The sequence below is a fragment of the Ranitomeya imitator genome, chromosome 1 (genome assembly GCF_032444005.1).
Source record: "Ranitomeya imitator isolate aRanImi1 chromosome 1, aRanImi1.pri, whole genome shotgun sequence".
Classification (NCBI taxonomy): Eukaryota; Metazoa; Chordata; class Amphibia; order Anura; family Dendrobatidae; genus Ranitomeya; species Ranitomeya imitator.
This window is the reverse complement of record NC_091282.1, coordinates 253973969-254001316: the sequence shown is the minus strand read 5'-3', so window position 1 is coordinate 254001316 and position 27348 is coordinate 253973969. Positions and strand designations below refer to the sequence as shown.

Genomic DNA, 27348 nt, shown 5'->3' with positions numbered 1-27348 from the left:
TTTTGACAGTCAGCCCCGCGATCCCAGGTGGGACATTAGTTGTCCCGCACTGGATGGGAGGTGTGTAATATCACCCGGTCCGCTCCCTGAGTCCCTGCACCCGCAGAGCAGCACACCACATATCGGCTGCTCTGTGCGCACAGGACCTGTGATGAGGTCACAGGATGGGAGGAGTCAGGGGGGTCACATGATCGAGAGGACCTCCGTGTACAGGACTCTGCTAGTTGCCATGGCGCCGGACGAGGGTAAGTGTATGTGTGAGGTCAGGAGGAGTGTGGATGTAGCAGAGCCGTGTATGTACGAGGTGTATGGATCGGAGTAGCGTGTGAAAGGTGTATGGAGCGGAGTCGTGTGTGTGTAAGAGGTGTACGGAGCCGTGTGCATGAGGTGCACGGAGCACGGCCACGTGTGTACGAGCGGAGCAGCATGTGAAAGGTGTATGGAGCGGAGTCGTGTGTGTAAGAGGTGTACGGAGCGGAGCAGCATGTGAAAGGTACGGAGCGGAGCCGCGTGTGCACGAGGTGTACGGAGCGGAGCCGCGTGTGCGCGAGGTGTACGGAGCGGAGCCGCGTGTGCGTGAGGTGTACGGAGCGGAGCCGCGTGTGCGCGAGGTGTACGGAGCGGAGCCGCGTGTGCGCGAGGTGTACGGAGCGGAGCCGCGTGTGCGCGAGGTGTACGGAGCTGAGCGGCGTGTGCACGAGGTGTACGGAGCAGAGCCGCGTGTGTACGAGGTGTACGGAGCGGAGCCTTGTGTGTGCATGAGGTATACGGAGCGGAGCAGCGTGTGCAATGTGTATGGAGCGGAGCCGAGTGTATGAGGTGTACGGGGAGGAGCCGTGTGTGTACGAGGTATACAGAGCGGAGCCGCATGTGCAAGGTGTATGGAGCAGAGTCGCATGTGTGCGAGGTGTACGGAGCAGACGCTGGCTGAGTCGGATCGGAGCAGATATTGCTCCTCGCTCTGACACTGACTGGCACAGGAGACACGGAGAGGTCTTTATCAGTGGCGTATCACAGCTGCAGCGACGTGAGCAGTCAGCGGCACAGCTGGATGACACCATTTAGCGCCATGGGAGTGGAAGCTGCCGGCTGCTGCGAGGGTGCGCGGTGAAAGGTGTGTGTGTGTGTAGTGATGGAGAAGGCAATGATGGGGGTGGGGGTAACCATGTGTGGCCATTATACTGTACCCAGCATTGTGTGGGGCCATTATACTGTACAAAGCATCATGTGGGGCATTATGGACCATCACGTGGGGCAAGTATACTGTACGCAGCATCATGTGGGGCCATTATACAGTATGGGGCACTGTGTGGCCATTATACAGTATGGAGCATCATGTGTGACCATTATACAGTACGCATCATGTGTGGCCATTATACAGTACGAAGCATCATGTGGGGCTATTATACAGTATGGAGCACAATGTGGCCATTATACAGTATGGAGCATCATGTGGGGCCAGTAATAATAATCTTTATTTTTATATAGCGCTAACATATTCCGCAGCGCTTTACAGTTTTGCACACATTATCATCACTGTCCCCGATGGGGCTCACAATATAAGTTCCCTATCTGTATGTCTTTGGAATGTGGGAGGAAACCGGGAGTGCCCGGAGGAAACCCACGCAAACACAGAGAGAACATACAAACTCTTTGCAGATGTTGTCCTTGGTGGGGTTTGAACCCAGGACTCCAGCGCTGCAAGGCTGCAGTGCTATCCACTGAGCCACCGTGCCGCCCTGTAAGCATCATCATTTGGTGCTATTATACAGTATGGAGCATCATGTGGGGCCATTAGACAGTATGGAGCATCCTGTGGGGCCATTAGACAGTATGAAGCATCCTGTGGGGCCATTATACAGTATGGAGCACTGTGTGGCCATTTTTTTTTGTTTATAATTATTGTTTATGAAACATTGAGATCAGAAGTGCTAAATGGCTGTGGTTGGGGTGTGACTAGTTGTGAAATGGGTGTGGTCAGAGGTGTGGCTTTAAACTTGCCGCACAGCTAACTTTGTCCCTCTTTCCCTTCCTCAAAAGTTGGGAGGTATGGTATAGAGCCTCTGAAAATGTCCTTTAGTGAGGCGTTTAGTCAAAAGAGGATGCACCCACATTCTTCTGCTCCTCCTTCGCGGATCTACAATCACAGGGTATGGCTGCCCAAAACGACACGACAAGACCCAGTTAAACAAAACCCGCTGCGTTGGGGTGAAGTGCAGTAGGTCAGACATGGTGCAAACGTTACCACAACACACCAACAGATGCACAACCACAAAATGGCCATACAGGAGGGTGCCACCTGTTGTAGAGGCCTTAAATCGGGTTGCTGATGCTGATTTAAATTAATTTCAGGCTACAAAACCGTTAAATATCCATTTTGTCAGGTTGCGTGGAAAAAACGCAGTACGGATGTCATACGGATTACATACGCAACATTAAATGCACAAAATATGCGGCCACACCTTGACAACGGATTACATACGGAACACTATTTCTGGATTATTTCTGCGTATTACGGCCGTAAAAAACGGACCGTATTTTCATACGCCTAGTGTGACACCAGCCTAATGGGTGAGTCTGATCCAGGCTGCGATCCTTTACACCATCGGACTGTGTGTAGAAACGATCGCATAGATCGGTGCGCTGTCCGTGTGCTATCAGTGGCCCATATGGACGTTTTAGGCTGCGTCTCCACGATCAGGAATAGTAATGTTTTGGGTGCAGGGTATTTTCACTGTGTCCAAAGCGCTGCGGTGTAATTACCGCACTTATTTGTCAGTACGTGCGGATTTACCGCATCTAATGACATTCTATTGGTCAGGATCCGCAGCGGAGACTTTTTTGCCAACACACAGAGCACACTGGCTTCTTGTACCTACCCCTGGTATATAGAAGGTATACAGAATCAGCGGGCACATCATGCTCCTTTTTCTGCTGTCCACAATCAAAAAATTTATATTGAAAAGAAAATAAATTTCTGCGCTAGCCGGGACTCGAACCCGGGTCGCAAGAATGGGAATCTTGCATGATACCCCTACACTACTAGCGCTGGTGCTGGGAGACGGCGCTTGCCCTGTAATCGGCCCTGTAAGCTGACACTGGAGCAGCCTCACCGGCCGCTGCGGGGGCGTGGCGTGATGACGTCACTGTGGAGCTGTGCTGCAGCCCGGGCAGGTGGTGCTGGGAGAGCGGCGGCTGCAGTGTAGAGGTGAGCACCGCGTCCTGTCTGCGCCATCACGTGACTCAGCCTCAACGCCCGGCATTAGCGCCCCGCATCCCCCGTGTGTGCGGTTCTCTGGAGCCGCTCGTTTAATTCAGGATATTTTTTTATTATATATTTTTTCTCATCCTATAACTCAGTGTTGAGAAAAGCTCCTCATCCCATTCCTCACACTAGTGCGCACGGTGTACGGAGGTGGTCGCCTGTGCGCATGTACGTCCATGGTCCTTACGGATGTGCTGTGAGGATGAGGACCATGCTTGGTGATGGTTTCCACTCAGAAAGCAGGTTTTTCTTTGGCTGTCAGCCCCACCAGTGCCAAAGGAGGCTGTCAGCGAGGAATATGACGAGTGTTTGGCCCTAGATTATTAGGGCAGATTCCAGTATAAACAGTGATGATTTTCTGGTCAGGTTGGAGAAATACTGGAAATGTTATTGCCCATCTTGTGGGGGCGCATTGATCTTTTGCACTAGTAGTGCCCCCTTGTGCGCTCCAGAGGAGACCCTATCATGGCCTGGCGAGTGCTCCAGAATGCCGCCATTTTTTCCTATAGATTTCAGGTATAAAAACTTTGGCTCTGGGAAACCTGTGGCTGCTGCGTTTGAGATCTGTGTGCCCCCAATCCTGAATACAAAGGTGTGTATAAGGACTGAGGGGAACCTGTCAGAGCCCACCCTGTCACCGGGCACAGACGCACATCCACAAGGGCTCATGAAATACGGCTGAGTCTCGCAGTTTAAAACCCGGCACTCCAGAGCGAAGCGTGCAGCCGCACAGCAATACATGGAGCCGCACGCTCCGCTCCCATGTGCCGACGGCAGAGCCGGGTTTTAACCTGCGAGACTTTGCCGTATTTCACGCAAGTATGAGCCCTAAGGCCGCCGTCACACTGGCAGTATTTGGTCAGTATTTTACATCAGTATTTGTAAGCCAAAACCAGGAGTGGGTGATGAATGCAGAAGTGGTGCATATGTTTCTATTATACTTTTCCTCTAATTGTTCCTCTCCTGGTTTTGGCTTACAAATACTGATGTAAAATACTGACCAAATACTGCTAGTGTGACGGCAGCCTTAGGGTGATGGCGCACACTGTATCTGTGGTGAAGTCCGCACTTCATGGTGCCTAGTTGCCACACAATTTGCTTTCCAACTCATACGGTCATTGGGTAGCATGGCGGGTGTAGTTTTGGACACATGCAGCGGGTGGGATTGCCCTAAGGACGGCTTCACACAGTCTATGCTCAGACCGGTTGCAGGTCTCCTGCCCCTACCTGGGCAGCTCCACATATACTTATGAGGCTATTCAGGCCTGGAGACCCACGACCATGTGCATTATGGTGGCCCGAGTACACGGATGTTGGAAACTGGCCCCATAGTTTGCCTGTAGGACCAATAGTTTGTTTAGGGCATCCAAAAAATATTACCAAATTCTTAGACGAGTCAAATTGTTAAGTGCTTGTAAAAACATAACTTTACAATTACAATTTCTCTGTGTTCCCAATAAGTGAGGGATTTTCTGGTCTTATTGGTTACAGCTCATTGTCTGGAAAACTGAGTATGAACAGTACTTATAACGGATGCAATTTTTTTTTTTTTTGCACCCATTGACTTCTATTGGTAAACGCGATTCAATTTTTGCATACAATCGCAGCATGCTGACATTTTTTTCCAGTCCGATTGTGATCCAATCCGACCTGGAAAAAAAATCGCAGATGATCACACAATCATAGAATAATATTGGTCTGAATGCAATCTGATTGTTAACTATATTGCATTCGTCCCATTTGCCATTCGTCCCATTTGCCATTCGTCCAAATTGCAAGTGGGAGCCAGCCTTTATTCTGTATTTGAGTATTTCAGGTGAGACTTCCCTATTTAAGTTTATGGGTGTGTAAACAAATTGGATCACATATGGATGTTTGGCGCCGATAACATAAAACCACTTAGGCTATGTGCCCACATTGCAGAAATGCTGCGGAAATGTTCGCAGCATTTCTGCAACTCCCTGCCGCGGATAAAACGCATGCGGAATTCGCATGCGTTTTCCCACAAAACAAGCGTTTTTAGCTTGCAGAATACTTGCGTTTTCCAAGCGATTTGAAGCATCGCTTGGAAAAGTGATTGACAGGTTGGTCACACTTATCAAACATAGTGCTTGACAAGTGTGACCAACTTTTTACTATTGATGCTGCCTATGCAGCATCAACAGTAAAAAAGATAGAATGTTAAAAATAATTTAAAAAATAAGGTTATTCTCAACTTCCGACGGCCCCCGATCTCAGCAGCGCACCTGGTACGTTCCGTTCCCAAGGATGCTTAGCGTGAAGGACCTTTGTGATGCAATGGTTGCGTGACCGCGACGTCATCCCAGGTCCTTCGCGCAATGCATCCCTGGGAACGGAAGCCGCCGCTTGCACCGCTGAGAAGCGGGAGGACTCCGGGGCCATCAGATGGTAATTATATCTCTATTTTTTATTTTAATTCTTTTTTTACAGAAATATGGTTCCCAAGGGCCTGGAGGAGAGTGTCCTCCTCCAGACTGGGTAGCATCCGCACATGAAGCGCTCACTTTATGCATGGTGGGCATAGCCACATGCGTAAAGTGAGCGTTTCAATGCAATCCTAGGGCTGCAGAATCGCCGTGATTCTGCAGAAGTGATGAACATGCTGCAGATTTTACCGCTATGCGATTCCGCAGCATGGGCACAGCAACCGCGGAATCCCATAAGATTGCATGGGAATGCGGTTTTTATGCGTTTCCGCTGCAGCAAAAAACGCGACAGAAACACATAAAAAACGCAACGCGGGCACACAGCCTTATACTCACCTTTTCAATAATTTCCAATCCCGGCGCCACCTTCCCATCTGTCAAAATCTCGCAATCAAAACTATCAACAACCTCATTCTGATTTAGAGACCTCCCAGTATAACTATCGAAAAACTTTTTCCAAATCAATAAATCATCCCAGTGCTCCTTATTCAAGCCCTAACACTTGCCCTCGCCCCAGCCAATCTCTGACAAAAATTTTTACCTATAGGCAACATCCTATAGTCAAAATGTAACCTCCCCAACAGGGATTGCAACTCCTTCAACATTACCTTTCTGAAATCTGTGTGCTCTGTCAATTTCTTGCTTAGGCCAGCGTCACACTCAGCGTATGAAAATACGGTCCGTTTTTTACGGCCGTAATACGCAGAAATGTCCCCAAAATAGTGATCCATATGTCATCCGTAGGCAGGGTGTGTCAGTGTATTTTGCGCATGTCATCCTCCGTATGTAATCCATATGGCATCCGTACTGCGAGATTTTGCAGGCTTGCAAAACCGACATACAAAGGATCCATGGGCTCAAATGTTCGTTAAAACATATATACAGTCTATATATATACATATATATGTCAGTGAGACACATTCTATATATATATATATATATATATATATATATATATATATATATATATATACATATACACACTGTATTTATATTTAATTCAGCGCGAGATAGCAGAAAATTCAATTGCCGGCTTTTCCTATCTCCTTCACAAACCCGACATGATATGAGACATGGTTTACATACAGTAAACCATCTCATATCCCTTTTTTTTTGCATATTCCACACTACAAAAATTGGGAGCTCTAGCTATTAAATTAAAGGGTTAAATCGCGGAAAAAATTGGCGTGGGCTCCCGTGCAGTTTTCTCCGCCAGAGTGGTAAAGCCAGTGACTGAGGGCAGATATTAATAGCCTGGAGAAGGTCCATGGTTATTGGCCCCCCTGGCTAAAAACATCTGCCCCCAGCCACCCCAGAAAAGGCACATCTGGAAGATGCGCCTATTCTGGCACTTGGCCACTCTCTTCCCACTCCCGTGTAGCGGTGGGATATGGGGTAATGAAGGGTTAATGTCACCTTGCTATTGTAAGGTGACATTAAACCAGGTTAATAATGGAGAGGCGTCAATTATGACACCTATCCATTATTAATCCAATAGTACGAAATGGTTAATAAAACACACACACATTATTAAAAGGTATTTTAATGAAATAAAGACACAGGGTGTTTTAATATTTTATTATACTCTTAATCCACCTGAAGACCCTCGTTCTGTAAAAAAGGAAAAATAAAAAATCAACAATATCCCATACCTTCCGTCGTTCTGTCACGTCCCACGATGTAAATCCATCTGAAGGGGTTAACTAATTTTACAAGCAGAAGCCTGCTAATGCAGCCGCCCCTGCCTGTAAAAACCCGGGGAATGAATGGAATGCAGGGGAATGTCCTGTAGTTACCTCAAGTCATGGTGATAGACCCTCTGCTGGATGTCCTCATATGAACTCAAGCGTGGGAAAATATTTAGAACTGTGTGCTGGGAAAATTTGATATATAATATAACGCTGGGAGCGACACTCTGTCCGAAGCCTTTATAGACTGCGCAGGCGCGATGCTCCTAGCGTTACATCATAGCCAGTGTCAGAAAAAAAATAAAAATGGTGCCGGAGAGCGCGGACTGCCGGGAGCAGGGGGACATTTATGATCCGTAACCCGGATATGGGGAAACCGTGGACATGATTGCGCCCTGATGATGCTGCGGCAGTTCATGCCACAGCAATTTGTTACTTACGCCACATGATTCCTTTCCGCCGCCATTTTCTTGGTCCTCCTGCTGCCGGAATCGGCGCCTGCGCAGTCCGCGCTTTCCGGCGCCATTTTCTTGAAGACACACTGCAGTGTGTCTTTAAGAAAATGGCGCCGGAAAGCGCGGACTGTGCAGGCGCCGATCCCGGCAGCAGGAGGACCAAGAAAATGGCGGCGGAAAGGAATCAGGTAGCGTGTGCACAGGATCCGCACATGACAGAACGGGGTTGCAGGATGGAAGCAGCACATGACAGGATGGGGGCGCAGGATGGGAGCAGCAAATGACAGAATGGAGGCGCAGGATGGGTGCAGCACATGTCAGAATGGAGGCGCAGGATGGGTGCAGCACATGTGAGAATGGGGGCGCAGGATGGGAGCAGCACATGTCAGAATGGGGGCGCAGGATGGGAGCAGCACATGACAGAATGGGGGCGCAGGATGGGTGCAGCACATGACAGGATGGGGACGCAGGATGGAGCAGCTCATGACAGGATGGGGACGCAGGATGGAGCAGCACATGGCAGGATGGAGCAGCACATGACAGGATGGGGACGCAGGATGGAGCAGCACATACCAGGATGGAGACCATATACCAATAAAATGCTCGCCACCCGGGCGTAGAACGGGTTCAATAGCTAGTACCCCTATACTATGTGTAGACATTTATTTTAGCTATTCTATTCTAACCTGTCAGTGTGATTTTACTGTACGCCGCACTGAATTGCCGGCTTTTCTATAGAACACCGCAGCGTATTTGTCGCAAGTCACACTGTTGGTCCATGTGTAATCCGTATTTTTCTCGCCCCCATACACTTTCATTGGCGATTTTTTTTTGCGCAGTACGCTGACAAACGCAGCATGCTGCGATTTTTTACGGCCGTAGAAGACTGTATAATACCGATCAGAAAAATACGGCAGAAAGGAGCTGGGCCATTGAGAATCATTGTACCGTATGCAATCCGTATTTTCTGCACCTCTCATACGTCCGTAAAACTCGTTAGTGTGATGCCGGCCTTAGAGGGAACCTGTCAGCAGGATTGTGCACAGTAACCTACATTGTCAGGTCGGCGCCGTTATACTGATTATAATGATACCTTGGTTGATGAAATCCGTCTTATGGTTGTTGTTTAATCTTTAGTTTCAGTTTTGATTTAATGATCTGCTCGTGCTCTGGGGCGGCCTGTGGGGGATCTTCATGTGGTGCTGATTATCTATTCATAATGTAGACAGCTGACAGGACATTGATCCCTCACTGACCTGCCCCCTAGTTTACATAATGAATATTATATACACATATTGAAAAGGGGAAAAAAAAACTGCCATGGCCATGTGAATGTTTGTGGATGCCTCCGCATGCGTCGTTTTGATGCAGCAAAATGCAACATGTTGCGTTCGGCGCAGCGCCAAAACGACGCATACACCGATAGCTGCTACTGCTCAGGCGGGTGCCATTTTCAAATGGATTTTATTTTGAATATCAGGATCACCTCAAATATATTATATACTAGATGGCAGCCCGATTCTAAAGAATCGGGAGTCTAGAATCCATGTATACTTTATTTATTCAAATGTAAGAATAATACAATTAATAAATAATAGTAAGAAAGAACAAAAATAATAGGCAGTATATGGAGAAAACACCAAACAAAAGTTCAAAATTGGTGTGAAAATGTCACTGAACCACTTCACAACTAAATATATATAGTTTTGGTAAATGGTATTATCATTTTTTTGACGAAATTCGGCAGGAGCTTGAAGAGCAACGTCACTGGGCCCGCCTCCACGCAGTAGAAACTTGCTGTGAGGTAAAAATTCAAAAATCACACCAAAATGGCGGGCGGAGTGTGTCACAGTACGGCACGTTTCTGATTGGTCGCTCGCAGCAGGCGGCAACCAATCAGACACTGGACACTGTTGACGTCACTTATCTCCGGACATTAGCTCCGGACATTAGCTCCGGACATTAGCTCCGGACATTATCTCCGCACATTAGCTCCGGACATTAGCTCCGGACATTAGCTCCGGACATTAGCTCCGGACATTAGCTCCGGACATTAGCTCCGGACAAAGCCACGGAAGTTGGCACAAATTGCAGGAAGTAGTATTCTAGGCAATTAATCTCCGGACATTAGCTCCGGACATTAGCTCCGGACATTAGCTCTGGACATTAGCTCCGGACATTATCTCCGCACATTAGCTCCGGACATTAGCTCCGGACAAAGCCACGGAAGTTGGCACAAATTGCAGGAAGTAGTATTCTAGGCAATTAATCTCCGGACATTAGCTCCGGACATTAGCTCCGGACATTAGCTCCGGACATTAGCTCCGGACAAAGCCACGGAAGTTGGCACAAATTGCAGGAAGTAGTATTCTAGGCAATTATATATTAGACTAGATGGCAGCCCGATTCTAAAGAATCGGGAGTCTAGAATCCATATATACTTTATTTATTCAAATGTAAGAATAATACAATTAATAAATAATAGTAAGAAAGAACAAAAATAATAGGCAGTATATGGAGAAAACACCAAACAAAAGTTCAAAATTGGTGTGAAAATGTCACTGAACCACTTCACAACTAAATATATATAGTTTTGGTAAATGGTATTATCATTTTTTTGACGAAATTCGGCAGGAGCTTGAAGAGCAACGTCACTGGGCCCGCCTCCACGCAGTAGAAACTTGCTGTGAGGTAAAAATTCAAAAATCACACCAAAATGGCGGGCGGAGTGTGTCACAGTACGGCACGTTTCTGATTGGTCGCTCGCAGCAGGCGGCAACCAATCAGACACTGGACACTGTTGACGTCACTTATCTCCGGACATTAGCTCCGGACATTAGCTCCGGACATTAGCTCCGGACAAAGCCACGGAAGTTGGCACAAATTGCAGGAAGTAGTATTCTAGGCAATTATATATTAGATGCAGTACATATACGATTATGCTGCAGCGCAGGTGCATTGGCCAGCATCTGCAGAAGGTTTTTTTTTTTCAGTATGTACAGATATTCATTATGTAAACTAGGGGGCAGGTCAGTGAGGGATGAGTGACCTCTCAGCAGTCTGCATTATGAATATCTAATCAGAGCACCACATGAAGACCTCTCCACAGGCCGCCGGGCACAGGCATATCATTCACTCAAAACTGAAAATAAAGATTACACAACAACCACAAGATGGATTTCATCAACCAGGTATCATTTTAATCAGTATAAACGGCGCCAACCTGCCACTGTGTGTAGGTAACTGTGCACAATCCTGCTGACAGGTTCCCTTTAAAGGTGGGACATTTCCTTTGTATTGTAGGCAAAAAACAAATACCGTATATACTCGAGTATAAGCCGAGATTTTCAGCCCATTTTTTTAGGCTAAAAGTGCCCCTCTCGGCTTATAGTCGAGTCATTGTCCCTGGGTGTTGGCGGGGGAGCGGCTGGAGTGGTGGCTGTCACAGCATACTCACCTCTCTGCACTTCCCTGCTTCTCCGATGGTCTCCGGCGCCCACAGCTCTTCCTGTGTTCAATGGTCACATGGTACCACTCATTAAAGTAATAAATATGGATGTGACTCCACTCCCATAGGCGTGGAGCGCATATTCATTACTTTAATTAGCGATACCATGTGACCGATGAACACAGGAACAAGCTGCCGGCACCACAGACCATCGGAGAAGCAGCTACCGCGCCAGGAGGGTGAGTATGACGGGGGAGGGAGAGCCATGCGATATTCACCTGCCCCCGTTCCACCGCCAGGCTCTGTGTTCTGCGTTTTCTGGCTGTGACGTTCAGGTCAGAGGGCGTGATGACGTGTTTAGTGCACGCAGTATGCCTGAACAGTCGCTGCAGAGAGCCAGAAGATACAGCGGTGGGCGGCGGTGGAATGGGGACAGGTGAATATCGAAAGTGCCGGGGGCCTGAGCCAGTGGCAACTCCCGCACCTGGCCCCCATAGTTGGTGTCCCCACCTGCTCAGGACACCGGCACTATACCCCCAGCGACGAGAGGTGAGTATGTCACTTTTTTTTTTTATCGCAGCAGCATATGGGGCATATTATTCTATGGGGCCATCAACCTTTTGCGGCATTATATGGGACATAATAATCTATGGAGTATCTTATGGAGCCATCAACCTTTATGGAGCAGCATATGGGGCATAATAGTCTATGGAGCATCTTATGGGGCATCAACCTTTGTGCAGCATTATATTGGGCATAATATTCTATGGAACATCTTATGGGGCATCAACCTTTGTGCAGCATTATATGGGGCATAATATTCTATGGAACATCTTATGGGGCCATCAACTTTTGTGCAGCATTATATGGGGCTTAATTATCTATGGAGTATCTTATGGAGCCATCAACCTTTATGGAGCAGCATATGGGGCATAATAGTCTATGGAGCATCTTATGAGGCATCAACCTTTGTGCAGCATTATATGGGGCATAATATTCTATGGAACATCTTATGGGTCCATCAACCTTTGTGCAGCATTATATGGGGCATAATATTCTATGGAGCATCTTATGGGCCGTCAACCTTTGTGCAGCATTATATGGGGAATAATAGTCTATGGAGCATCTTATGGGGCCATCAACCTTTATGCAGCATTATATGGGGCATAATATTCTATGGAGCATCTTATGGGGCCATCACTAGCCTTTTATGCAGCATTATATGGGGCATATTTTTATATGGAGCATCTTATGGGGCCCATGATGAACTTTATGGAGCATTATATGAGGCGTATTATGTACAGATAATCTTATGGGGCCCATCATGAACTGTATGGAACATTATATGGGGCTCCTGATTCAATATGGATATTCAAAAACACCCTACTGATGTCTCAATCAATATTACTTTTATTGGTATCTATTTTTAATTTTGAAATTTACCGGTAGCTGCAGTAGTTCCCACCCTAAGCTTATACTCGAGTCATTAAGTTTTCCCAGTTTTTTGTGGTAAAATTAGGGGTCTCGGCTTATACTCGGATCAGCTTATACACGAGTATATACAGGAATTTGTCATCTTTTACATTTTAACCCCTTAATCCCATATGACGTACTATCCCGTCGAGGTGCCCTGGGACTTAATTCCCAGTGACGGGATAGTACGTCATATGCGATCGGCCGCGCTCACGGGGGGAGCGCGGCCGATCGCGGCCGGGTGTCAGCTGACTATCGCAGCTGACATCCGGCACTATGTGCCAGGAGCGGTCACGGACCGCCCCCGGCACATTAACCCCCGGCACACCGCGATCAAACATGATCGCGATGTGCCGGCGGTGCAGGGAAGCATCGCGCAGGGAGGGGGCTCCCTGCGTGCTTCCCTGAGACGATCGGTACACGGTGATGTACTCACCGTGTACCGAGCGTCTTCTCCCTGCAGTCCCCGGATCCAAAATGGCCGCGGGGCTGCATCCGGGTCCTGCAGGGAGCACTTCCGGGTCGCCTACAGGCACTTGGTAACGCTGCAGCGATGAATGAGATCGCCGATCTTACAGAGTGCTGTGCAAACTGTAAGATCGGCGATCTGTGATGTCCCCCCCTGGGACAAAGTAAAAAAGTGAAAAAAAATTTTTCCACATGTGTAAAAAAAAATAAAAAAAAAATTACTAAATAAATAAATAATAAAAAAAAATATTATTCCCATAAATACATTTCTTTATATAAAAAAAAAACAAAACAATAAATGTACACATATTTAGTATCGCCGCGTCTGTAACGACCCGACCTATAAAACTGTCCCACTAGTTAACCCCTTCAGTGAACACCGTAAGAAAAAAAAAACCGAGCCAAAAAACAACGCTTTATTATCTTACCGCCAAACAAAAAGTGGAATAACACGCGATCAAAAAAACGGATATAAATAACCATGATACCGCTGAAAACGTCATCTTGTCCCGCAAAAAACGAGCCGCCACAAAGCATAATAAGCAAAAAAAAAAAAAAGTTATAGTCCTGAGAATAAAGCGATGCCAAAATAATTATTTTTTCTATAAAATAGCTTTTATCGTATAAAAGCGCCAAAACATAAAAAAATAATATAAATGAGGTATCGCTGTAATCGTACTGACCCGACGAATAAAACTGCTTCATCCACTTTACCAAACGCGGAACGGTATAAACGCCTCCCCCAAAAGAAATTCATGAATAGCTGGTTTTTGGTCATTCTGCCTCACAAAAATCAGAATAAAAAGTGATCAAAAACTGTCACGTGTCCAAAAATGTTACCAATAAAAACGTCAACTCGTCCCGCAAAAAACAAGACCTCACATGACTCTGTGGACCAAAATATGGAAAAATTATAGGTCTCAAAATGTGGAGACGCAAAAACTTTTTTGCTATAAAAAAAGCGTATTTTAGTGTGTGACGGCTGCCAATCATAAAAATCCGATATAAAAGACTCTATAAAAGTAAATCAAACCCCCCTTCATCACCCCCTTAGTTAGGGAAAAATAATAAAATTAAAAAAATGTATTTATTTCCATTTTCCCATCAGGGTTAGGGCTAGGGTTAGGGCTAGGGTTAGGGCTAGGGTTGGGGCTAGGGTTAGGGCTAGGGTTAGGGCTAGGGTTAGGGCTAGGGTTGGGGCTAGGGTTGGGGCTAGGGTTGGGGCTAGGGTTGAGGTTGGGGCTAGGGTTAGGGCTAGGGTTGGGGCTAGGGTTGGGGTTAGGGTTGGGGCTCTGCGTTGTAAACTGCAGTGAAACACTTGGGGGTTCAAAGTTCTCACAACACATCTAGATAGGTTCCTTGGGAGGTCTAGTTTCCAATATGGGGTCACTTGTGGGGGGTTTGTACTGTTTGGGTACATCAGGGGCTCTGCAAATGCAACGTGACGCCTGCAGACCAATCCATCTAAGTCTGTATTCCAAATGGTGCTCCTTCCCTTCCGAGCTCTGCCATGCGCCCAAACAGTGCTTCCCCCCCACATATGGGGTATCAGCGTACTCAGGACAAATTGGACAACAACTTTTGGGGTCCAATTTATCCTGTTACCCTTGTGAAAAAACAAAACTGGGGACTAAAAAATCATTTTTGTGAAAAAAAAAAAAGAATTTTTATTTTCACGGCTCTGCGTTATAAACTGTAGTGAAAAACTTGGGGGTTCAAAGTTCTCACAACACATCTAGATAAGTTCCTTGGGGGGTCTAGTTTCCAATATGGGGTCACTTGTGGGGGGGTTTCTACTGTTTGGGTACATCAGGGGCTCTGCAAATGCAACGTGACGCCTGCAGACCAATCCATCTAAGTCTGTATTCCAAATGGCGCTCCTTCCCTTCTGAGCTCTGCCATGCGCCCAAACAGTGCTTCCCCCTCACATATGGGGTATCAGCGTACTCAGGACAAATTGGACAACAACTTTTGGGGTCCAATTTATCCTGTTACCCTTGTGAAAATACAAAACTGGGGACTAAAAAATCATTTTTGTGAAAAAAAAAAAGAATTTTTATTTTCACGGCTTTGCGTTATAAACTGTAGTGAAACACTTGGGGGCTCAAAGCTCTCAAAACACATCTAGATAAGTTCCTTAGGGGGTCTACTTTCCAAAATGGTGTCACTTTTGGGTGGTTTCAATGTTTAGGCACATCAGGGGCTCTCCAAACGCAACATGGCGTCCCATCTCAATTCCAGTCAATTTTGCATTGAAAAGTCAAATGGCACTCCTTCCCTTCCGAGCTCTGCCATGCGCCCAAACAATGGTTTACACCCACATATGGGGTATCAGCGTACTCAGGACAAATTGCACAACAACTTTTGTGGTCTAATTTCTTCTCTTACCCTTGGGAAAATAAAAAATTGGGGGCAAAAATATCATTTTTGTGAAAAAATATGATTTTTTATTTTTACGGCTCTGCATTATAAACTTCTATGAAGCACTTGGTGGGTCAAAGTGCTCACCACACATCTAGATAAGTTCCTTAAGGGGTCTACTTTCCAAAATGGTGTCACTTGTGGGGGGTTTCAATGTTTAGGCACATCAGGGGCTCTCCAAACGCAACATGGCGTCCCATCTCAATTCCAGTCAATTTTGCATTGAAAAGTCAAATGGCGCTCCTTTCCTTCTGAGCTCTGCCATGCGCCCAAGCAGTGGTTTATCCCCACATATGGGATATCAACGTACTCAGGACAAATTGTACAACAACTTTTGGGATCCATTTTCTCATGTTACCCTTGGTAAAATAAAACAAATTGGAGCTGAAATCAATTTTGTGTGAAAAAAAAGTTAAATGTTTATTTTTATTTAAACATTCCAAAAATTCCTGTAAAACACCTGAAGGGTTAATAAACTTCTTGAATGTGGTTTTGAGCACCTTGAGGGGTGTAGTTTTTAGAATGGTGTCACACTTGGGTATTTTCTATCATATAGACCCCTCAAAATGACTTCAAATGAGATGTGGTCCCTAAAAAAAAATGGTGTTGCAAAAATGAGAAATTGCTGGTTAACTTTTAACCCTTATAACTCCCTAACAAAAAAAAATTTTGGTTCCAAAATTGTGCTGATGTAAAGTAGACATGTGGGAAATGTTACTTATTAAGTATTTTGCATGACATATCTCTGTGATTTAAGGGTATAAAAATTCAAAGTTGGAAAATTGCGAAATTTTCAAAATTTTCGCCAAATTTCCATTTTTTTCACAAGTAAACCCAAGTTATATCGAATAAATTTTACCACTAACATGAAGTACAATACGTCACGAGAAAACAATGTCAGAATCGCCAAGATCCGTTGAAGCGTTCCAGAGTTATAACCTCATAAAGGGACAGTGGTCAGAATTGTAAAAATTGGCCCGGTCATTAACGTGCAAACCACCCTCGGGGCTTAAGGGGTTAAAATTACGAAAAGGAAAATGGGCTGATGCAAAAGTTTGAGCACCCTGCATGGTTAGTAGCTTGTAGCACCCCCTTTTGAAAGTATCATAATTTGTAAACTCTTTTTGTTGCTAGTTAGGAGTCTTTCAATTCTTGTTTGAGGGATTTTATCCATTCTTCCTTGGAAAATTTCTTCCTTTCTGTGAAATTCCTGGGTCATCTTGCATGCACTGCTATTTTGAGGTCTAGCCATGGATTTTCAATGATGCTCAGATCAGGGGACTGTGCTGGCCATTGTAAAACCTTCAGCTTCTGCCTTTTGAGGTAGTCTATTGAGGATTTTGACGTGTGTTTATGATCATTCTCAATTTGTAGAAGCCATTTTCTCTTCAGTGGGTTTTTTTTACAGATGGTTTTATGTTTACATCAAGAATTTTTGGAAATTTCATTGAATCCATTCTTCCCTCTACCCAAGAAATGTTCCCCGTGCCATTGGCTGCAACATAATGCCAAAGCATGATTGATCCACCCCCATGCTTAATGGTTGGTGAATATTCTTTTCCTGAAATTCTGTGTCCTTTTTTCTCCACCCATATCTTTGGTCATTGTGGCCAAAGATTTCTATTTTAACCTCATCGATCCATAGGACTTGTTTCCAAAATGCATCAGGCTTGTTACTTCTGATGCTGAATATTGTGATGAGGATGCCGGAGAGGTTTTCTTCTTCTGACTCATCCTTGAAGGCCATATTTGTGAAGGTGTCTCTGAACAGTAGAACAATGTACAACAACTCCAGAGTCTGATAAATCTTTCTTAAGGCCCCGTCACACATAGCGACGCTGCAGCGATACCGACAACGATCCGGATCGCTGCAGCGTCGCTGTTTGGTCGCTGGAGAGCTGTCACACAGACAGCTCTCCAGCGACCAACGATCCCGAGGTCCCCGGTAACCAGGGTAAACATCGGGTAACTAAACGCAGTGCCGCGCTTAGTAACCCGATGTTTACCCTGGTTACCATCGTTAAAGTAAAAAAAAACAAACGCTACATACTTACCTATCGCTGTCTGTCCTCGGCGCTCTGCTTCTCTGTTCTGGCTGTGAGCACAGCGGCCGGAAAGCAGAGCGGTGACGTCACCGCTCTGCTTTCCGGCTGACCGGCGCTCACAGCCAGACCAGAGAAGCAGAGCGCCGAGGACAGACAGCGATAGGTAAGTATGTAGCGTTTGTTTTTTTACTTTTAGGATGGTAACCAGGGTAAACATGAGGTTACTAAGCGCGGCCCTGCGCTTAGTTACCCGATGTTTACCCTGGTTACCAGCGAAGACATCGCTGAATCGGCGTCACACACGCCAATTCAGCGATGTCAGCTGGACCTCAACGATCAAAAAATGGCCCAGGCCATTCCGACACGACCAGCGATCTCACAGCAGGGGCCTGATCGCTGGTACGTGTCACACATAGCGAGATCGCTACTGAGATCGCTGTTGCGTCACAAAACTTGTGACTCAGCAGCGATCTCGCTAGCGATCTCGCTATGTGTGACGGGGCCTTTAGGCTGGGATCACACTTGCGAGAAACTCGCACGAGTCTAGCATCTCAATATGCGGCACTTTCGCCGGAACTCGGGACCGGAGTGTGCGGCTGCATGTATTTCTATGCAGCTGAGTGCTCCGGACCCGAGTGTCGGCGGTAGTGCTGGGTATTGAGATGTGAGACTCGTGCGAGTTTCTCGCAAGTGTGATCCCGGCCTTGAGGTCTTTTGCAGTCGAGCGGGGGTTCTAATATGCCTCTCTAGCATTCCTACGAGCAACTCTCACTGAAATTTTGCTTGGTCTTCCAGACCTTATTTTGACCTCCACTATTCCTGTTAATTAGCATGTCTTAATTACATTCCAAACTGAGGAAAAGGCAACTTGAAAACCCTTTGTTATCTTCATATAGCCTTCTCCTCCTTTGTGGACCTGCTTAGAAGAACCCATGGCTGCTGTTTTTTTTTGCACAAGGTTAGAGGAGGCTGGGTTTTTATAAAGCTGGGAAATTTACATCACCTGACCCTTCCTAACTGATAGTGAGCAAGCCATAACCCAATCTAGTTAACATCAGAAACCTTGGTTAAATTTATCTTTGCACACAAATCTCCAAGAGCACCTACATTTTTGCATCGGCCCATTCTTCTTTTTGTAATTTTTGAAATGTAAAAGATGAATATATACACACATATATATATATATATATATTTATTTGTCTAAAATACAAAGTAAACTTTTCATCTTTAACTTTAGGCCTTTTAGAGATCATTTAATCTTCAACTTGCTTAACTGTTCACCATAACAGTAATTTTGACCAGCGGTGCCTAAACGTTTACATGTCACTGCGAGTGTGGATTACATTAGTTTTTTTATGCATTTCAGCCTCCGAAACGCACATAAAACGCATGTGGGTTTTTTACCTGTGGAATTTCAATACCTAATGCAAGTTTATGGGTAAATTCCACACAGAAAACTCAGCGTACCTACAAGAGAACTTGGCATGTTGCCGTTTTGAAACACGCACTTTGAAACCACCCACTTTGCTGGAATTGTAAGACGCTGCGATTTTGACTCAGCAGAAATACGCATCGTCGAAAACGCACCAAAAGCTCATTGTAGGAACATAGCCTTAAAACTCAGATACGATGTGAACAGCATCTTACTGCTCTTTTTGTCACTGATCTCCTAGGCTAAGATGAGACCTCTAGCACTGCATCTTATCTTGAGTGTTGAGTTTCTATGCCGCTGTATGTTCTGTCAAGGCTGAATTGGTATCTTTGGTGCCTGAGAAATACAGAATGCTTCTTCTGTTTAAAAATGTATGTCCTTGTAAGTAACACCACCCTGGAGCAGAGGAGATTATTACCTGTCCAACTGGATTGTGGCAACTATAAAGTTTGGTTGATGAAGAATAACTGAAAAAATGAACTGGAGTATAAGTTGGTATGCATGCAAAATAGGAGCATGTTCACACTGGCCATTAAACAGACAAAAAAGACAGAAACAAAATGAATATATGCCATGCTGTAAATAATTAAGTAAAATTAATGGTGCATGTAATAACATTGGACACTTAGTAAACGCAGCTTTTAATCAAAAAAAGTGTAAAAGCCATCCCACCAGCGTCAAGGTGTACCGAAATCTGGATGGTCCTAACCTCTAGTATTACAACCTTATCAGCAATAGACAGTATAATACAGGGTCTATATGAGACAAATGGGGCCACATTTTTTATTATACCCATTTTCAAAAGTGATTTTAGTCTGAATTAAATGCATTTAAATACGGTAAGTAAAACAAAAATAACTCCCTTTAAGGTGTAATGTTTAGATGTCCAATTTTTTTTGCCCGCATAGTATATCTGATCAATAGCTTTCTTAATTGGTGTGTTTAAATAGCCAACTAATTAAAATCTGCCTCATCTGGGTGGTCGGTCAAGCGACACAATAGCACCCTACAAATACTATGTAAAATCCTTAGTATAGGCTTAGCACCAGCCTCAGTATACTTTGAGTCCTTACACTGCTCTACTGGTGTCCCAGGAATCAGCTGAGTGTCACTATAGCCATTGGTTTCAACAGTTGGTGGGGTCTTAAGACCCTGGTGCCCAACGATCACATTTCTGAAATGTAGTTATAGCACGTCAAAAGTTGTTTAAAAGTTTAGTTGTAAACGAAACAGGGTGGATAAAAATCAATGTTGTTTTTTTTTAAAAATCAAAAAAATTGGATTTTTTTTATTTAAATCGGATTTTTTTAATTTAAATCGGATTTTTTTTATTTAAATCGGTTTTTTTTCAATAAACTGCTTTGAGGAAAATATTTTACCATCCAAAGGTTCTTCCATCATGAGATAAAGCTGAGTTGTTTAATTCAGTAGAATAAAGGCTGTATATGTGTAACATTCACAATGCCATGCTCTTCCAGAGGTTTCTGTAGGATTAGTGGGCAGTTTCTCTCCTATATTATCACAGACACTCGCTTTACTTACGCAGTTCTCAAAACTGAATTTGACTCCGCAGAGGTCCTAGCTGTCATGATCCATTCCGGAGTTTGCTATTTAGCTCCCAGGTATCCTGAGGGTGGTGTCAGTTATAGTTCTGCCTTCGGTGTGTTAACCTGACCCTGCTGGTAGCTCTTGATTTGCCCTGCTGTGTACCCTGACTTGTCCTGTGTCTGTTAACTCCCTCTGTCTGCCCTTTTTTCCCAGTGTTTCTCTGTCTGTTTATCTGCTTGATTCTCCGGTCCTGATCCCCTGGCTTGGCTTTTCACGTTGTTGCTGTTTGTCCCTTTTGTACCGTATATTGCCCGTTCTGGTTTATTGATCTCTGGCTATGTTCTGACTATCCATCTGTCTTATCCTATAATACTGTCGTGCTATCTCGTGTTTTTTGACTTGGCTTGCCTGACCACTCTCTCGCCACTTGGTGGCGTCTGTTCTGCTGTCCTGTGTGTGCAGTCTTACTTTCCTCTCAAGCTTCCCCCGGTGGAGGTTGCGCTGTACTGCACTGCAGCTGCATGACATTATAACTGACCTGCACATTTAAAGGGAATTCTGCATTTTTTTTTTTTTCCTCTGCTCTGTTTTCTATGGATCCGCTCCATACCTTGGCGGATCAAATGAATAGCTTGACTGTTATGATACAAGACCTGTGTGTGGAACAGAGGGCCTTGTCCTCTTCTCATAACCACCTGCAAAGGGAGCTTTCAGACACAGTTAAATCATTGCAGACTGACTTTAAACTATCTGACACTGTTGATGTCTCTTTGCACTCTCCTGAACCTACAGTCAAGCTCCCAGACACCTTCTCTGGGGAGAGGGAGAGATTTTTTACTTTTAAGGAGAGTTGCAAGCTTTTTTTTTTCTCTTAGACCAAGATCTTGTGGAAATGAGTCAGCGAGTGGGGATAATTATTTCATTACTTCGGGAGGGACCTCAGTCATGGGCCTTCTCTTTACCTGCTTCTGCCCCTGAACGTGTGTCTGTGGACAAATTCTTTGAGGCTTTGGGACTGATTTATGACGAACCAGACCGGGTCAGGGTAGCAGAGGACATGATCATGAGCCTCTCCCAGAATGAACGCACTGCTGAACAGTATTGTTCTGAGTTTAGGCGGTGGTCCGCTGAGGTGTCTTGGGGTGACTCTGCTCTGAAGCGCCTGTTTGAGAGAGGACTTTCAGATCATCTCAAGGACGCTCTGGCCCTTCATACGCCACCCAGTTCCCTGGTAGAGGCCATGACTCAGGCCATTCGTATGGACCGGAGGTTACGGGAGAGAAGAATTATCCAGCGTGAGATTCCTGTTTTGCCTGTCAAGTCTGAGGTGATGTCATTCAAGGAGACTATGGAAGTTGGTGCCATTGCCAATTCCAGATAGACCTTGGACTCATTTGTCCATGGATTTTATCACTGATCTCCCTCCTTCCAATGGCAAAACTGTAATCTGAGTAGTGGTTGACAGATTCAGTAAGCAAGCGCATTTTGTACCTCTGGCAGGATTGCCTAATGCTGAGACACTATCTAGATTATTTGTTGAGCACGTTGTACGGCTGCATGGTGTGCCTTTGAGTGTGGTTTCTGATAGAGGAGTACAATTTGTGTCCAAATTTTGGAGGGCATTTTGTAAAAGATTGGGTATTTGTTTGACCTTCTCCTCTGCTTACCATCCTGAGACCAACGGGCAGACGGAGAGGACCAATCAGTCATTTGAACAGATTTTGAGGTGTCTTGCTACATCTCAGCAGGATGATTGGTGTAATTCTTTGCCCGTGGCTGAATTTGCATTTAATAATCGGATTAACCAGTCTACGGGCACCTCTCCATTCTTCTGTAACTACGGTTTTCATCCCCATTTTGGTGAATTTTCTAGACTGGATTCAGGATGTCCAGGGACTGATACAGCAGTGCAACGGTTGGGGGAGGTGTGGAGGGAGGTCCAGAAGAACATTGGGAAGGCTCAGGGCAAACATAAACTTTTTGCTGATAAGCGACGGTCTGTAGGACCTATATTCCTGGTAGGAGATAAAGTGTGGTTGTCTACCAAGAATATTCGTCTAAAGATTCCTTCTGCTAAGCTTGGTCCCAGGTTTATTGGTCCTTACGAGATCATTGAGGTGGTCAATCCAGTTGCCTTTCGTTTACGCCTTCCTCAGTCGCTTCGGATCCCCAATGTGTTCCATAAATCCCTTCTTAAGTCCTTTGTACCATCTTCCGCTGGGCCTCCATCCCTTCCGCCACCTGTCTCTGTGGATGGTCAGATCGAGTTTGAAGTAGAACGGATCGTGGATTCTCGCATGGTCCGTAGTTCTCTTCAGTATTTGGTCCATTGGAGGGGTTATGGTCCTGAGGATCGATCTTGGGTCCCCGCGCGATCTATCCATGCAGATCGATTGGTCCGGGCATTTCATGCACGTTATCCTGGGAAACCTGGGGGTCCAGTGGCCCCCCCTTGAGAGGAGGGTACTGTCATGATCCATTCCGGAGTTTAGTCCTGTCTGCTTTTTCTCTGGGTGGATCATGTCAAGGGTTAACTTTGATCTGCCTCCTTCTGGGCTCGGGTTTGCTATTTAGCTCCCAGGTATCCTGAGGGTGGTGTCAGTTATAGTTCTGCCTTCGGTGTGTTAACCTGACCCTGCTGGTAGCTCTTGATTTGCCCTGCTGTGTACCCTGACTTGTCCTGTGTCTGTTAACTCCCTCTGTCTGCCCTTTTTTCCCAGTGTTTCTCTGTCTGTTTATCTGCTTGATTCTCCGGTCCTGATCCCCTGGCTTGGCTTTTCACGTTGTTGCTGTTTGTCCCTTTTGTACCGTATATTGCCCGTTCTGGTTTATTGATCTCTGGCTATGTTCTGACTATCCATCTGTCTTATCCTATAATACTGTCGTGCTATCTCGTGTTTTTTGACTTGGCTTGCCTGACCACTCTCTCGCCACTTGGTGGCGTCTGTTCTGCTGTCCTGTGTGTGCAGTCTTACTTTCCTCTCAAGCTTCCCCCGGTGGAGGTTGCGCTGTACTGCACTGCAGCTGCATGACACCAGCCTCTTCTTCACGGCAAAAATGTTACAACATGAACAGAGTTGAGAAAAAGACCTTAATCCTATTGTTCTACAAACCTATGAATACAGAATCAACCCCTTCAGTGCCAAGTCCACTCATCTTCATCACCGCACTTCTCATGATGTTGCCTCATTCGCGCCACCAGGCCTTGCATCTCTTTGTTGCATCGTTTGCGTTTTGCACGCATGCCTGCCTTACCGATAGGCGAAGGAGCTTCATTAAAATATTCCCAAACTGGGTCTCTTTTACGGCCTGCTGCCATTATAAGGAAAGAATGTAATAAACCTCAGATCGTACACACAAACAGATCCAGACTTGTCTGTCTGTGGCTATGCTGCAGTATTGTGCTCAAAGTTTCACTTTCATTTTCTTGTCTGCTTGCCCTTCCTCCTCCTCACACTTAGATTCACATTCTTCTTGTGTTGTGCAGATCTATTCCACTCCAAACAATCAGAAACATATTGTCTAACTTCTTGGACTTGGCACTGAAGGGGTTGATTCTGTATTCATAGGTTTGTAGAACAATAGGATTAAGGTCTTTTTCTCAACTCTGTTCATGTTGTAACATTTTTGCCGTGAAGAAGAGGCTGGGACCTCTGCGGAGTCAAATTCAGTTAGGTAGAAACTTTGACTTAAATCACTGATTTAAATCAAGCCTTACTGACTAGTGATTTAAATCGTGATTTAAATCGTGATTTAAATCAGTTAGATTTAAATGAAATCCACCCTGAAACGAAAGGAATGATAATTGGATATTTAGTTGAAGAAATAATGCAAAAGTAAAGATTTAAGTAAAAGTCACAGTTCTAATAACAAACCACACATGGAATTTTCCCACCTTGGGGACCTGACCATCAGTGACTAATGGTAGCGGATCATGTGCCAAATCTCCATTCAGTACCATAGGACTAATTCAGACTAGCCGTTAATCTTGTGCCGCCTTCTCTCCACTCACTGATGATCGGGCATATGCCGTAACAAGTGCCTCTCATTCTGGAGAAAGGTGCGTGGCTCAAAGGTGGGACCCCACCTTTCAGACAATTATGGCATATAATATGGTATGTCATACATGTCCCTTGTGAGACAACTCCTTTAACACAAAAAGGACGTAGACAGGGCGTAGACAGATGACGGTATTTTTCGTGCGAGGATCGCATTGCAGTGCACGGACTGGCCTGGCACCTCTCCTGACCTGAACATTACATCACGCTGTGGCGCTCGGGTCAGGAGCGGTGCAGGGCAAGTCCGTGCAATGTGATGTGATCCTCGCACGGCTGTCTGTCTGTGCCCTAAGGGGAAGCTTCAAATTGGGTCAATAGGATTACAATAAGATTGCTGTTAGGGCTTGTTCACACGTAGCGTTTGCATTGCGCTTTTTCATGCGGTTTTAGTGCAGACAAAATGCAGGGTTTTATAGTAGCAGCAAAATAAACGAGATTTCTAAAATCTCATTCCCATGATCAAGTCTTTCAGTGTTTTTGCTATTGTTTTTTTACCAATTCAATATTGGATAAAAAAAACTACATGAAAAAAATCATCATAAATGCTTTTTTATTGCCAACACTGCATTTTTCATGTGGAGAAAAAGGTTGCATAAAAGCACTGTGTGAACACACTCTTACAGTAATATGGATCATTGTAGAGAGAGGAGCTAATTTTGTATGGACAGAAGATTTGTTACATTTTATGCCATTTCCTAATAATGTGTCATCAATATCTGTGATAATACTACTGTACCTCTTATGATCATTTACAGGATTGTTACAGAAGACGTACCTTACGTGGTACTATAAGAAGCAGCAACAATGAGACCTTTTTATGTTATGATTTGCACCGTGATATTCATAGTCTGCGACATTACTGTGTCCACCCTATTGTACAGCTGCAGCTGTAAAAAGGCGAGTATTATTCAAGACATAGTGCAATTTAATATATTTAATTCCATGTCGGACGTCTGGGGAACTTCTTTGCTGAGAGCCTCCATATCTCTTGGAGCTGTATTAGGAGTAGCATGGAATCGGATGAATGGTCCTCGGAGGCTGCAGGCGTCCCTAACCCCTATGACCCTGGTGTGCTACCTCATTGCTTCCTATGCCATGATTAAGCTCTTGCTGTACTCTGAGGATGATAAGCCTGTTAAAGATCCTTGGTTCTGGAGCCTTCTGGTATGGACGTGGGTGTCCTCAGCTGTCACTCTCCTAGCATGGAAACAGATGGGTGAGGTGACCCCTTGCAGACAGGAGGGAAGATCTTATTCTGAAGTTTTTGATGATCAGGAGGGCAGACAAAAACTGGATGCAAAAAGTGAGATATCGGGAGCCACCGTAGGAAGATTATTATCTTACTCCAAACAGGATTCTGGATATTTGATGATTGCGTTTTTCTTCCTGCTTCTATGCACGTTAGGTAAGTCATGCTTAAATCTTGCAGTTCAATCTAATATGTAAATTGAATAATTGGTATTGTGACAGATACATTATCAGTATTTACTGGATCTCTTAATGCAGTTGAAAGCAACATAGAAAACATTAGCATGAAATAAATAGCGCTCCATGCCTGTCACTGAACTTCTTCAGCCAGCCGGTGGTACCAAATGGATAAGACTAGTGTCAAGCTTCACTTAGTGAGTCTGGCTGAGAGAAGTCACAAACCGTCATCCTTTTTACACATAGGACCAGATTTATCACTGCTTTGTTGCCATTTGTTTGGCGGGAATACCTGTCAATCAGTTTTTGATTTACGACAAATTCATCAAACCATTTGCACCTTTTTGAAGGTTGTCTTTTGTTGTTTAGTTTTAGGATTTTCACATCAATGTAGAATTTCCAGATGTTTTATATTCAGAACATGCAACTTTTTTAGAAGTCACCAAATTTGTTGCAAATGTAGTCCAGCCCCTCACCCCCAGAGTGATTTTATATATATTATATATTTTAGTGCAATGTTTTGGTGCAATTATTTTGTGCTAAAAAGTATTATACTTTATAAAGCTTGTGCGCCGTTTTAAAGAATTTAGCACAAAAAATCAGCAATGAAAACAACAGTATAAAAAAGAAAAGTGACTTGAAAAATCCCACAAATGATGAAACAGGCCCACAGTATTCTCTCTAGGTTGTATGCTATGTCCACAGGACAGGGAAGCAAAACAATGGTATACTATAAACCGGGGAAAAGACATGAGTACATAAACATTCCTGTAAGTAGCTTAGACATATATTAATACGTCATGTAGATTAGTAGCATACCTATTAAAGGGAACCTGTCACCCCCAAAATCGAGGTGAGCTAAGCCCACTGGCATCAGGGGCTTATCTACAGCATTCTGTAATGCTGTAGATAAGCCCCCGATGTATCCTGAAAGATGAGAAAAAGAGGTTAGATTATACTCACCTGGGCGGGCGGTCAGATCCAGTGGGCATCGCGGTCCGATCCGGGGCCTCCTATCTTCATAGGATGACGTCCTCTTCTTGTCTTCACGCTGCGGCTCCAGCGCAGGCGTACTTTGTCTGCCCTGTTGAGGGCAGAGCAAAGTACTGCAGTGCGCAGGCGCTGGGCCCCTCTGACCTTTCCCGGCGCCTGCGCACTGCAGTACTTTGCTCTGC

At 45.0% G+C, this 27348-nt stretch overlaps 1 protein-coding gene and 1 non-coding gene across 3 annotated transcripts in view; one reads left to right on the top strand and one right to left on the bottom strand.

The window, feature by feature from the left end:
* Positions 1-2978: 2978 nt before the first annotated feature.
* On the bottom strand, positions 2979-3049 carry TRNAG-CCC (transfer RNA glycine (anticodon CCC)). Its single transcript has one exon. It is a non-coding gene; the product is annotated as a tRNA-Gly (tRNA).
* Positions 3050-3136: 87 nt separating this feature from the next.
* ABCB9 (ATP binding cassette subfamily B member 9) overlaps positions 3137-27348 on the top strand; it is a 160128-nt gene continuing 135916 nt past the window's right edge. Inside the window, exons 1-2 of one of the 2 annotated variants that reach the window (XM_069755717.1) lie at positions 3137-3208; positions 25504-26153. In XM_069755717.1, the coding sequence (XP_069611818.1) occupies positions 25553-26153 (601 nt within the window). In that variant the 5' untranslated portion in view covers positions 3137-3208; positions 25504-25552. The remainder of the gene's footprint in view (positions 3209-25503; positions 26154-27348) is intronic. The other variant, XM_069755713.1, reaches the window with a different exon arrangement.